General features: G+C 40.5%; 1 protein-coding gene across 9 annotated transcripts in view; it reads right to left on the reverse strand.

The window, feature by feature from the left end:
- LOC126996653 (protogenin-like) overlaps positions 1-14,865 on the reverse strand; it is an 88,180-nt gene that overhangs the window by 21,383 nt on the left and 51,932 nt on the right. For all 9 annotated transcript variants that reach the window (XM_050857340.1, XM_050857339.1, XM_050857338.1 and 6 more), the window contains one exon: positions 426-609. In XM_050857340.1, the coding sequence (XP_050713297.1) occupies positions 426-609 (184 nt within the window). The remainder of the gene's footprint in view (positions 1-425; positions 610-14,865) is intronic.

Here is a 14,865-nt window from a genome sequence, read left to right on the forward strand (position 1 = left end):
ATCTGTCTTTAGAGAGCATGCTGAACTACTCTCTGGTGTTGATGAGACAATAGGGAAATGGAAAGTGAGGACATGGGAAGGGTCTTTTGAGGGCTTCAGCACCCTCCTCGCTTCCCATATATACCTCACCAGGAGTGGCTTACGCCTGTTTCGGTAGGTGTTTTTCTACCTACTCCTTCTAATATATAGGTGTCTTTCTACCTACTCCTACTACTATATAGGTATCTTTCTACTACTCCAACTACTATACTGCTATATGGGAAATGGGAAATTTGAGGAACTAGTACTGTGGTATAATTTTAGTGCACTTACAATAAATAATCAACAATGTAAGCAAGCTAAATATTTTTATAATGGAACATACCACTAGCATACTTTATCATGTAATGAATGTTATTTTGAGCTGCAACGATCATTATTCCTACCTCCTTCATCTGGAGTAACAAAGGTGACAGATGGAGGGCCAGTGAATGTGGTGGTGGATGCAGTGACAGTGATGCTGTAGTTGTGAAGAGGTTTCAAATTGGTGACAATAAGCCTTTTGCTGGTGACTCGATGGAACCTCACATCTTTCCTCACTGGCACCTCAGACTGATTGTCTTGACTGTCCTGCAGGTGCATGAGAATGTGAACTAATGCAAATTAAACACACACACACACACACACACACACACACACACACACACACACATGGTAGTTAGAGCATATAGGAAGCCTGGAGTGGGTGAGGGACTTCCGAAAAGACCAACAGATGAGGACAGTAATGAAAGAGCATGTCAGGGTGGAGGGAAATAACAAGTGGAGTTCCACAGGGCTCAGTACTGGCACCAGTAATGTTTCTGATTTACATCAACGACATGGTGGAAGGGACAAACAGTTATGCCAGCCTGTTTGCAGATGATGCAAAAATCATGAAATAAAAACGGAGGACTGCAAAGGGCTGCAGGAAGATTTTAACAGAATTTTTGAATGAAGCCAGGAGTGGGAAATTAAATTTAATACAAAGAAATGCAAGGCATTAGAACTGGGTACCAGTACTAAAAGGCCGACATAGAGCTACTCGATGGGAAAGGAAAATATCCAAATGCCAAAAGGGGAAAAAGACCTGGGAGTGTTGATCCAGGATAATGTGACACCAGAGAAATATATTAACAAGATTGTTGGAGAAACATATAAGTTGTTGACGAATATAAGAATGGCATTTCACTTCATGGATGAAGAGATGATGATGAAACTGATAGTAACTGTGATTTGTCCAAGACTGGAATATGCAACAGTAATATGGTCCCAACATAAAAAAAACACATACACAAGATCAAAAGAATCCAGAAAGCAGCCACCAAGATGGTCCCTAGCTTGGTGGACTTAACATACCAAGAAAAATTGAAAAAGTTGAAACTACCATCTTTAAAAGAAAGAAGAGAGAGAGGTGATATGATTGCAGTTTTCAGGGTGATGAAGAGAATAGATAAAATCGATGGAGAGGATCTGTTTGTATGGGATGGGAGAGCAACGAAAAGACACGAAAGGAAGCTGAGAAAGACAAGATGCTTAAAAGATGTAAAGAAATATAGCTACCCCAACAGATGCATCAACCAGTAGAACAGCCTAGACAAAGATGTTGTTCAATCCAGAAACATAAACTAGTTTAAAGCGAAGTTTGACCATTTGAGACTCAGAGACAGGACCAAACGAGCATAGCTCACTTCCTGTATATCACAACTAGGTAGATACAACTAGGAAAATACACACACACACACACACACACACAGCAAGCTGGACTTATGAAATTTATAACAACCTGTAGGAAGGTACAAGTAAAGCATTAGAGAACATTATTAGAAATAGCAAGAATGTAATTCTAGCACGGGACTTCAACTGTAAAAATGTCAAATGGGAAAACTTTGAAGTGGAAGGTGAAGAAAATACATGGGGAGCTAAAGTATTAAAACTAGAAACAGAAAACCTCATGACACAATGAGTGAAGGAAGAGACGAGATTTAGAGGAGAGGATGAACCAGCAAGATTGGACCTACTTTTTCACTAAAGGAACAGACTTGTTAAGTGGAGTGCGACATGAATGCCCATTGGGAAAAAGTGACCATGAAGTATTAGAAATAGAAATTGACGAAGAATGTGAAAAATGGATTAGAAAACCATAAAGAGAAAAGAAGGAATTACAATAAAGCTAAGTATAATGAATTGAGAGCATATTTTTACTAAGTATAAATTGGTCAGAAATGAAAAAGCTGAGAAAAGTACAACAAAAATAAGATTACTTCCTTAAAACTTATACTGAAGGTGTGGTAAAGTGGGTACCTAATTATGTAATAAAGAAAAGAGAGAAAAAGAAAAGTGGTTTAATACAAGATGTCTAGAAGCAAAGAAGAAGAAAGATAAAGCATGGAGAAATTTAAAAAGGAAAAGGAATGCCACAAATAGGGAAGGCTATAAACAAGCTAGAAATGATTACACCAGTGAGGAGAGAAGAAAGAAAGTGAAAAAAATATAATAGAAAAATGTAAGGAGAACCCCAAACTTTTTTTTAATAGATACATCTATAAGAAATTAAGGAAATAAGAAACTGTGAATGCAATCAAAGTGGGTGACCAAGTCTATGAGGATACAAAGGAAAGATGTGAAATATTAAATGAAAACTTTCAGAAAGTATTTACCCAAGAGACAGAATTTAACCCGTAAGAGGTCAACCACGGTACATGTACGTGAAACCCGTGGTTACTATCTGTGGTCAATCACGTATAAGTACGTTCTTCCCTTTCTCGTTTCCTACACATTTGAAATTCCCGCTAGCTACACCAATTATGTTCCTTGAAGTGTCTAACATATATCAGCACAGTTTCCTGCCATTTTGACACATGGGTAAGCCATCACCCCCACCCCCTCCCTCCCGCTTCCCGCCACCCCGCCTTGGTGCCAACCCGGGCCTGTCAATTGCCTCTGGCTCTGAGTTACGATGGCAGGCAGGCATCTCCGTTCTCTAACTATTGCTGAAATTATTGAGCAATTATCTTTTGAGGAATCTATTGTTGATCAAAACTGATATAAGCATTGATGATAATGATGCTGATCCTGACTATGTATTTGATCAGCAAATGGAGGAGGAGGAGGATGAACTTGAGGCAGAATACTTTGGTGTGTTCCCGCCACCTCCACACACTCCACCCTCTCCCACTGCTGGGCCGTCACATGCATAGCTGGGCGTTATCACAATAAGTTATCGCGATACTTTATCGCTGATAACAAAATCGGGTTATCGGTCATCCGCTACTTATTTATATAAATATTGGTATCTTCGTTACTTTTGTAACAATTCTAGCGATAATCGCTATTTTTTTCCGCCACTCCGAAAAAAAAAACATTGTCTCCTCCCTACTGCTCATGTGTGGCCCGGGCGCCCGGTGTTGTATGAAAAAAACTTCGGGGTGTGAAATATGTTTCGTGAAGAGATTTCATACTTAGATCACAACATTAAAACACTAGGTTATTTTTTTTTTTTTTTTTGTTAGACTCAAAAATCACTTATATCAGAGAGAAAAATAATTTAACTTTGCCCAAAAAATGATTATTCACTGCCTGAAATTTGTGATCCCGTTGTAAAGAGCGCAAACAGAGACCAGTGGCTTGTTATCACGTGGCGGCGTGGCCTTTGCGTCTCAAGTGACGGAGTGAGTGCCAGTGTTCCGGTTCCCAGTGCTTCAGTGCTTCTTTACTGAAGTGACTGTTAAAGTGTTAATGGTGATCAGTAAGAATAACTGAATAAGTAGTGATGGGCCAATTCATAAGAGACCAGTGTTTGTAAACAAAAGCGCCAGCTTTTGACGGTGGGAACGCCAAATAACACAACACCAGTTCAGGCGTTTCTAGTATTACCACCTACATGTACATGTTAACGTGTGGTTTTCAGGTTTTGTAAGTTTTCAAAAATATAGATAATGAAAATTTTAATTCATCTGTTTTTATTTGAAATATCAATATAGTATCGTTTTCGCCTATCAGGCTTATCGCTAGCTAGTATCGGAATTGTGGATTTATATCGGGTTTCGGTTATCGGTTATCGCCTATATTTGTGTCTCAAGTTAACGAATATCGGTTATCACCGATAAGGTTTTCCATTATCAGTTATCGGGTATCGGGAATAAGGGTTTTTGTTATCGTGCCCACCTATGGTCACATGCCTCTGCCTTATCTGCTCCTTCCACTACATCTGACTGACTGTATGCACCCAGCACGAGGAAGAAAAGAAGGGAGTCTAGGCTATTTTCATGTGGAAGACAACATTCATCTGTTGTCCCAAGTGAAGATGATGATAATGAGTTTGATGACCTTGACTCAAGTAGTACATCCACACAGCAGCCAAGCAGTGATGAGATACGTGGCACATGGGCAAACATAACTTGCCCTTTGTTATCCACCCGCCACAAAACACCACTTTGCTGGGATAGGGGAAGGGTATCTGCTGCACCTAACCCAGTTAGGCCTGCTGGCAGATGGGACTGGATAGATGGGACAGATTTTGAGCCACAAGTTTACAATTTTGACGAGTCAAGCTCGGGAATAAAAGTGCAAGCACTCAGAGCAGATAGCCGGGAGTGTGAATTTTACAATTATTTCTGGGATGAAAACAGTCGCACAAACAGACGACCAAGAAAACGGAGCGACACTCACTACTACTGCCATGAGTGTGATATACCTCTATGCATTGAGCCTTGTTTTGAAGAATACCATACCCTGCTGCAATTCTGAGAAGCTTGGGTAGAGTATGTAAGTTTAAAAAATAAAATAAAAACATTTTGTGAAAAAGTACTCTAATTTTGCATATTGCATAATTTTTGTATGAAAACGTGTTTTTCTTTATGAATAAGTATCCATTATACACATATATTTCGTAGATGAAAAAATATTGATAAAACGATGCAAAAAAGAAATGTAGCCTCGCTCCAAAATCATATGTCTGGCAGCATCGCTGAGCGAGACAAATTTAAAGCCCCAGTGGGACATTTAAAAATGGCAGTTTCGAACTTCAACTTTTTTTATATTTTTGTAACCATTTTGAGTTGTATGAGATCAAAAAAGAAAATTGGATTTTTAGTGACCTGGACGAGTATATGATAGGTAAATTAATGCTGACCTCTTACGGGTTAAAAAGAGGAATGAAGAGAGAACTGTCAAGAGACTGAAACAGTCAATCAGTGGGGGCATACGTTGGGGGGCGCATCCCTTCATCCACCCTACGACACCAAGCCTGAGGGTCCCTCCAGGCAAGTCTCTATGCAGGTCCCCCTTCCCTTTCTGAGTACCTCATGGCAGAATCTACCGACTTGCTAAACCCACGAACTCCGTGGGCGTTCCCTTGGCCTCCTCCACTCAGAATTGTCTCTTACAGAGATAACCCAATGAACAGGATCAGCTTCTGGGTAACATGCCATGTGCCCATATAGCTGGAGTTGGCAATGACGGACCATGCAGGTAATATATGCCAAATCAGTATGACGGAGTAGTCGCTGGTTTGACACAAAGTCATTCCAGCGATATCCCATGATACTGCATAGACATTTATTATCAAAGGCAATCTGCCTCTCCAAGTCTCCATTTAGTGTCCATGTCTCACAGCCATAAAGTAAGACAGGGAGCACAAGGGACTTGAAGATCCGGATCTTTGTCCTTCTGCACAGGTATCAACAACGCCATATACTCGTGCTGAACAAGTCCATAACACCGTGGGCCACACTAATCCACCATAAGACTTTCTGGTGAGACTCACCGTTGTTATGAACTACACTACCAAGGTATGTGAAATGTTTCGAGATCTCAATGTCCTCGCCACATGCATGAACAGATTGTACTCTTTCATCCAGCAAGCCTCCAAACACCTGTACCTTGGTCTTGGCCCAGGAGACCTGAAGTTCCAAGGGCTTTGCCTCCTCATGCAGGGCTTCGAAAGCCATCACCAAAATCTCCAGCAACTCCGCCAGGATTACTGTATCATCGGCAAAAACAAGGTTGGTGACCCTGGTATTGCCAATGGATGCTCCACAATGACTGGTCCACAACTCTGCCTAGTACCCAGTCCATACAAATGTTAAAAAGCGATGAGGCAAGGACACAGCCCTGCCTCAACCTCGAGATGCACTGAGTCAAACACCTTCTTGAGATGGACATAGTCTGCAAGCATCCCCTGTCGAAACTCACGTCGGCGCTCCACCAGTACGTGAAGCGGTAGGATACGGTCAGTTGTCGACTTACCAGGTGTGAACCCAGACTGTTCAGGTCTCTGTAGCTTCAGCATAAAAGTGGATAGAGAGGAGATGATAAAGCTATTAAAATCACTAGATGATAAGAAGGTAATGGGGTCCAGATGAAATATCAGGTCAAGTACTAAAAGGGTGTAGTGACCAGGTAATGAACCAATACATGATATTAGTTGTTCAATCAAGACCAGGGAATTCCCAGTACAGAGGAAAAGGTCACATGTGGTCCCATTATAAAAGGGCGGAAACAAAAAAGAACCTCTGTGTGAGAAGACAATTAAAAGACAGTGGGTAGACCATCTAGAAAGAGAGAAGATAACAAATAAAAGTCAATTTGGATTCAAACAAGGTAAATCTTGTGTCAAAAATCTAATATGTTTTTACTCAAGAGTAATAGATATAGTGCAGGAGAAAGACGGATGGGCGGACTGAATATTTTTGGACCTAAAAAAGGCTTTTGATAAAAGTTCCACATAAGAGACTGCTGTGGAAATTAGAAAATAGAGAAGGATCGGGGAGAAAAATGACAGAATGGATGAAAAATTACCTAGCAAACAGAGAAATGAGAACCATGATGAAAGATGAGATATCAGAATGGAGAACGGTCACAAGTGGAGTTCCACAGGGATTAGTGTAAGCACTTATAATATTTTTAATATATATAAATGATATGCCAGAAAAGTTAGAGAGTTACATGAGTATGTTTGCAGATGACACAAAACTGCTTAGAAAAATAAGAGATGAGGATGATTGTAACAAACTGCAGGAAAATTAAAATGAGATACATAAATGGAGTAAAAAAAATGGGAAACGGAGTTCAATGAAAAGTGTCACACAATGAAAATGGGCAAGAGTAAGAATAGATCAAATGGAATGTATAAGATGGGAGGGACAATCATCAACACAGAAAAGGAAGAAAAAAAATTAGGAATTATAATACAAGATACACTGCCACCTGAGTAGCACATGAACAAGATATTCAGAGAACCATTAATAGTTTGCTGCAAAATAGTAGAGTGGCATTTCGCTACTTGGATGGGGACATGATGAAGAAAATAATAACATTGATTAGACCAAGGCTAGAGTATGCGGTAGTTGTCTGGTCACTACACAAGAAAAAGGACATAAGGAAACTTGAAAGGATTCAAAGGATTGCAACTAAGATGGTACCAGAACTATCAAGCCTGCCCTACAAGACTAGATTAGAGGAACTGTGCTTACCAATACTGGAATAAAGAAGAGAAAGAGGAGACCTGATAGCATGAACAGGAATATGTGTGGAATGGAAGTTGGATAGAAATTATTTAATCGAGAGTTGGATACATATGATTTAATCAAGATGGAAGGGAGGAGGCAACTATAGTCTGGCTACTCTTAAATGGCACATGTGATGTTTAATCCTCTAGGAGCACTACTGCCGCCTCTGTCATACCACCCCTTCTTTTAGCACCCTATACTTTTTCTTCCTCTGTAAATTGCGTCAAAATATTCTGTGTTTATATATTTGAACATAAATCTATCCATGTTTTTTAAGTGTAATCGCTTCTTGTTGGTGAATATAGAGAACTTGATATAACACGTGACACCCCGCTTGTGCGGTGTTGCTGGGCGGCCAGTCACTAGGTAGGTCTCTCTCTCTCTCTCTCTCTCTCTCTCTCTCTCTCTCTCTCTCTCTCTCTCTCTCTCTCTCTCTCTCTCTCTCTCTTATTCTTTCACTCTCACACAGGTGGTCGATGGGCACCAGATACCCCATCCCCTTCCCCCACCTACACCCACCTACACACGCTCGCCCCAAGGTCACCCATGGCTGCCCACATGAGACAACGGCCCTCCTTTTGATCTCTGGGAGCAGGGCGACGTGATTTTACCTTCTCTCCACGCCCTAAGGTAGAATAGCCTATCCACTAAACCTTCCACTAACTTCTCCACTTATCATCCAATAAGTGCAGTCACAAACACACACACAAACACACACACGCATGGTGGACCGTGGCAGGTGGAACAAACGTCAGTCAGTTTGACAGAGAAGCGGCAACAGCACACGGGGAAGATTATATAGTACATGCGCCATTTAAGAGTAGCCACACTATAAGAGGACACAGTAAGAAATTGAGAAAGAGGACTTGTTTGAAAGATTTAATGAAGTTCAGTTTTCCATACAAGAGTGTGGATACATGGAATGGACTTGGCAAAGACATTGTTGAAGCGGGCAGTGTCCATAAAATGAAGGAAAAGCTGGACAAATATAGATTGGGAGACAGGACTGTCTGAGCTTGAGCTCAGGCCCTGTATGCTACAAGTAGGTAAATACACTGCCGTCAGCTGCTGGAGCGTAAACATCGCTGCCGATCTTCTCCCACCTATTTTAAAGAACCAGGAAATACGATGAATTACTTATATTGTGGGATCAGGGCCTGGGGATAAGGCCTGTCTCCCAAAAGAAAACAGACAGGAAAAAAATTAAGAAAAGTGTGCCAACGTGAGTGAAAAGTACCGAAGCCAAACTTGCCTGGGCGAAAATGGCAAAAAGATATCAAGAAGAAATATTTGAAGCGGAGGGAGGGGAGGGCTTTTCTGGTTTCTTGCCAGACCAAATGTCAACCCCGTGATTATGGTCACGAATGAGATGATTAGAGACAGAAGTAGAGGATTCAGGATTCAAAGAGGATTCAAAGGATTAGGCAAGGGGTCTGAGAGATGGTTTGAGGTGATTAGTTAACATCGTCGATGACCAGAAAAAGGAACTAGTAGCCAGAGGTGAAGAAGTCAGAAATGTAAGGGAAAAAACGAAAAACTGAAAAAGGGAAGTGCCACAGATGATAACATTGATGACAAGATAAAGGCAGTGGTCAAGGAAGAAATATAAAAAAAGAGTAGGGGGAAGTAGTGATGGTGAAATGGACATGGAAAATAAGATTAAGGAAAGAGTATACCTAATTGTGATAATATATATAACAACATCTGTATGTATATATATATATATATATATATATATATATATATATATATATATATATATATATATATATATATATATATATATATATATATATATATATATATATATATATATATATATATATATATATATATATATATATATATATATATATATATATAGTACAGTAGCCAAATCCATCTGGCGCCACTAGGCGCGCATTTTTTTCTTTTTTTTTTACAAATATAAATACAATAATGTTCGAACTTTCTTTTATTTGTTTTGTATGTTTATTATTTCTTTTATTATTATTATTATTATTATTATTATTATTATTAGTAGTAGTAGTAGTAGTAGTAGTAGTAGTAGTAGTAGTAGTAGTAGTAGTAGTAGTAGTAGTAGTAGTAGTAGTAGTAGCAGAAACATCTCAAGTAATGTACATCTTTCTCTTTTGATTTTGCGGCACCCTTGTCATTAAGCTGCGAATTTTGAAAAATCAACCGCTTTGGTGCGAATCGCTATAACTCCCTTATTTCTGGGGGTACAGAAAAGTTATTGGTATCAATCGACGGCAAAATGCAAGGCCTATATTTTGTAATTAGCGACCGGGCTCAAAAAATGACTCGAAAGGGTCAAATATCGAATAAATTCGCACAAAAAAAAAAAGACTCGAAAAAAACCCACATTTTTGAGTTCCCAACCATGAGACCAACTCATTTTTCGAAATTCCAAGAAAACATATTTAACAAATGATTTAGCCCTAGCAATGTACTTTCCAAAATGGAGCATAACGTTTCCATACTCCCACTAGTTTCGTCGCTAGATCTCAAGACGTAAACCCTGTTGAGAGCGATTTTGACAAACTCCAGACATTTTGCCGTTTTTGTCAAGTGTGGCCTTGCTATTGCCTATAGAAGGCTGTAATTTGGCATGTAGCCCCTCTTGGCAATGTTGTTTGACCAACTCGAAGGATATTTTTGTACCTCGATTATATGTCATCGTCGAGCCGTCACAAAATAGACGTGTCCAAATCGCGGCAAAAGGGCCGAAAAACAGGTTATTTTGTGACGGTTCAACGACGACCTTAGAATCGAGCTATCAAAATATTTTTTGAGTGGGTAAAACTACATTACCAAGAGGGGCTACATGCCAAATTACAGCCTTCTAGAGGCAACAGCAAGGCCACACTAGACAAAAACGGCAAAATGTATGGAGTTCGTCAAAATTGCTCTCAACAGGGTTTGCGTTTCGAGATCTAGCGACGAAACTACTGGGAGTAGGGAAACGTTATGCACCATTTTGGAAAGCATATTGGCAGGGTTAAATAATTTGTTAAATAAGTGTTTTGAAATTCTCAAAAAATGAGTGGGTCTCAAGGTTGGGAACTCAAAAATTCGATTATTTTTTTGTTGTTTTTTGTGAATTTATTCGATTTTCGACCCTTTTGAGTCGGTGTTTGAGCCGGTTTCTAACAAAAAAATATAGCCCTTGCATTTTGCCGTCGATTGATACCAATATTTTTTCTTTAGCCCCAGAAATAAGGGAGTTATTGCGATTCGCACCAAAACGGTTGATTTTACAAAATCCGCGACTTAATGACAAAGCTGGGGCAAGTATCCGTTCCATATGTAAAGGTTTCACTAGTAGTAGTAATAGTAATAGTAGTAGTAGTAGTAGTAGGTAGTAGTACTGTTGTTATTATTATCATTATAATTAGCAGGCTAGTAGTAGTGTTCACAGGAATGATACCCCCACAGATCTCAGTGAATCTTTGGGGGGGGGGTCGCCCTTCCTGCCCCCCCTCCTGGATCCACCACTGAAATAAATATATGGAAAAAAGAAAAGGGAAAGAAAAACGTAGTTTCAAAGAAATTCTGAAACATCAAGAAAGAGAAAGAAAAGTAGAGATGGAACGTGAGTTTGTTCCAGTAATAAGAAAGAAGGAAGACTTGGTTGGAGAACTGGCAGGAGAGAAAAAATGTGTGATAATCATGGGTGTCAAAGAAGAGAAAATCATAATGAGGGCACACAGAGAGATATGAAATTAGTAGTGAAAGAAATAGAAATACTGACAAAGCTAGATGAAGAGCCGGAAGGCTGACAGAGGAGGTGGACGAGGTAATGAGACTAAGGCCGCGGCTACACAGGGAGCGAGAAAGTGAGCGAGAGCAAGAGCGAAAGTGGCAAGGCGAGTTTCTTTGGCCACACGAAAAGTGAGGCGAGGCGAGAGTTGTCATGGCAACGCGACCCGCAGTCTACAGACATACCATCAGATGATACTCTGGACGTCATGGCATACATGCTGAAATCGCTTTTACAAGAGAATAGTATAATGAAGTGCCAAGTGTTCTCATGGCTCAAGAAAATGTGAGATGTCAGTGCATAATACCAAAGCTGTAGGGCCTATGCATATTTTATATGATAAACGAAGAAGAGGGTGTCAAGTCAGTAACTGATGTATAACAGAAAAACTAACAACTTGCAGATAATACAGGGGTTTAAAAAGTTACTCAAGTATTGGCAAACATGTGAGAGAATCAGAGCATGTTCCTGCCCTAAAGGAGAAGTACGTACCCTGGCAACACTATATAATAGCCTAGCAACAGTGCACACATTGTCCATTGCCCCCACCCCCATCAGCGCACACAAGGGATGAGGTGAAATGTTTTTATGAGTAGTTCCGTGCTTTACTTATTCAGCGTTTTAAGAAAAATCTGTAAACACCATCGTGTTTAGGAGGCTTTTCTCTATAAGATGGAATTGTTTATTTTAGTACTAATTTCATAGCCACTGCAAATGGTAATTATATGAAAAATGTGTTATAAACATTACGGAGTGATTATTTAACTTCAACTCATTACTATTTAGTTAGTTTTTGTTTTATTGAGTTTTTACAAACATATTCAAATTCTGCAATCACTGCTGCGTTTAAAACATTGTTAACCAAAATGCCCCATCTAATGTATGGGGTGAGTTATGGCAAATAATAGAGAAGCATGTCTGTGATGTCATTCCTTATCACCGAGCGATCTCGTGCGAGAAAAGTTAATTGTCAACTCTTCTCCCTTTCTCGCCTACCACCTCGCTTTCTCACCATTACTTGCTCACTGCCAGTGTGGCCACCTGCTTTGATTATAATGTATTAAAGTTTTTCACTCTCGCTCTAGCTCGCTTTCTCACTCCCAGTGTGGCCACGGCCACACAAGGAGCAAGAAAGTGAGCTGGTAGGCGAAATAGCGAGAAGAGTTGACGATTAACTTTTCTCACGCGAGATCGCTTAGTTAGAAGGAGTGACATCACAGACATGCTTCTCTATTATTTGCCGTAACTCACCTCATACATTAGATAGGGCATTTTGGTTAACACTGTTAAATGCAGCAGTAATTGCAGAACCTGAATATGTTTGTGAAAACTCAATAAAACAAAAACTAAATAAATAGTGACGAGTTGAAGTTAAAAGATCATTCCGTAATGTTTATAAACATTTTACATATAACTACCATTTGCAGCGGCTATGAAATGAGTACTAAAATAAACAAATCCATCTTATAGAGAAAAGCCTCCTGAATACGATGGTGTATACAGATTTTTCTTAAAACGCTGAATAAGTAGAGCTCGGAACTATTTATTAAAACATTTCCGTATCCTGTCCTATCGCTCCTGTTCATCCTCTGGACCCACCAAAGAGGCGATGCTTCTGGCATTTTGCCTCAGCTCGGTGGGACGACCTGAGGATGTACTTTTCCGATTTCCCGTGGAATGATTACTGCTTCCAGGAGAGAGACCCATCTGTGTGCGCCCAGTGCATCACAGAGGTGATTGTCTCTGGAATGGAGGCATACATTCCACGTTCTTTCTCTACTCATGCTAAAAAGCCTTGGTTTAATCATGCTTGTTCTCGTGCTGTTAAAGATAGAGAGGCAGCTCACAAAAGGTTCCAGAGCATTCGCACTCCTTCTAACCATGAACTTTACATTTCAGCCCGGAATCGTGCCAAATCTATTCTCCGACTTACCAAAACCTCTTTCATCAATAGAAAATGTCAACACCTTGCTTCTTCTAATGCTTCCTGTGACTTCTGGCACCTAGCCAAAAATATCTCCACCAATTTCACTTCTTCCTCTTTCCCTCCTCTCCTTAATCCTGACAGGAGTACTGACGTCTCATCTATCTCTAAGACTGAACTCTTCGCTCAAACTTTCTGTAAGAACTCCACCCTGGACGATTCTGGGCATATTCCTCCTACTCATCCCTCCTCTGACTCTTTCATGCCTGTTATTAAGATTCTTAAGAATGATGTCTTCTATGCCCTCTCTGGCCTCAACTCTCAGAAGGCTTATGGACCTAATGGAGTGCCTCCTATTGTCCTTAAAAACTGTGCTTCCGTGCTGACACCCTGCCTGGTCAAACTCTTTCATCTCTGCCTATCAACATCTACCTTTCCTTCCTGCTGGAAGTATGCCTTTGTACAGCCTGTGCCTAAGAAGGGTGACCGTTCCAATCCCTCAAACTACCACCCTATAGCTTTACTTTCTTGTCTATCTAAAGCTTTTGAATCAATCCTTAACCGGAAGATTCAAAAGCACCTTTCCACTTCTAACCTCCTATCTGATCGCCAGTATGGGTTCCGCAAGGGGCGTTCTACTGGCGATTTTCTTGCTCTCTTAACTGACTCTTGGTCATCCTCTCTTAGCCATTTCGGTGACACTTTCTCAGTTGCGCTAGACATATCGAAAGCCTTGGATAGAGTCTGGCACAAGTCTTTGCTCTCTAAACTGCCCTCTTTCAGATTCTATCTCTCTCTCTGTTCCTTTATCTCCAGTTTCCTTTCCGGCCGTTCTACCTCTGCAGTGGTAGACGGTCACTGTTCTTCCCCTAAACCTATCAACAGTGGTGTTCCACAGGGCTCTGTCCTATCACCCACTCTCTTCCTGTTATTCATCAATGATCTTTCCATAACAAACTGTCCTATCCACTCATACGCTGATGACTCCACTCTGCATTATTCAACTTCTTTCAACAGAAGACCCTCTCAACAGGAATTACATGACTCCAGGCTGTAGGTCTTTCCACTTTATCTTCATATCTGGGGAACTTAGAGCATTACTCTTACTAAATCAGCTTCCTCAAGGTTGGGCATTCTGTATCGTCTCCACCAGTTCTTCTCCCCCACACAGTTGCTATCCATATACAGGGGCCTTGTCCGCCCTCGTATGGAGTATGCATCTCACGTGTGGGGGGGCTCCACTCACACAGCTCTTCTGGACAGAGTGGAATCTAAGGCTCTTCGTTTCATCAACTCTCCTCCTACTGATAGTCTTCTACCTCTAAAATTCCGAAAGCGATGTTGCCTCTCTTTCTATCTTCTATCGCTATTTTCATGCTGACTGCTCTTCTGAAGTTGCTAACTGCATGCCTCCCCCCCTCCCGTGGCCCCGCTGCACACGACTTTCTACTCATGCTCATCCCTATACCATAGCTGGGCGTTATCGCGATAAGTTATCGTGATACTTTATCACTGATAACAAAATCGGGTTATCAGCCATCCGCTACTTATTTAAATATATATCAGTATCTTCATTACTTTTGTAACCAAACCAGCGATAATCGATACTTTTTCCGCCTCTCAGAAAAAAAACGTTGTCTCCTCCTTACTGC

Source organism: Eriocheir sinensis, chromosome 10, assembly GCF_024679095.1.
Source record: "Eriocheir sinensis breed Jianghai 21 chromosome 10, ASM2467909v1, whole genome shotgun sequence".
Lineage (NCBI taxonomy): Eukaryota > Metazoa > Arthropoda > Malacostraca > Decapoda > Varunidae > Eriocheir > Eriocheir sinensis.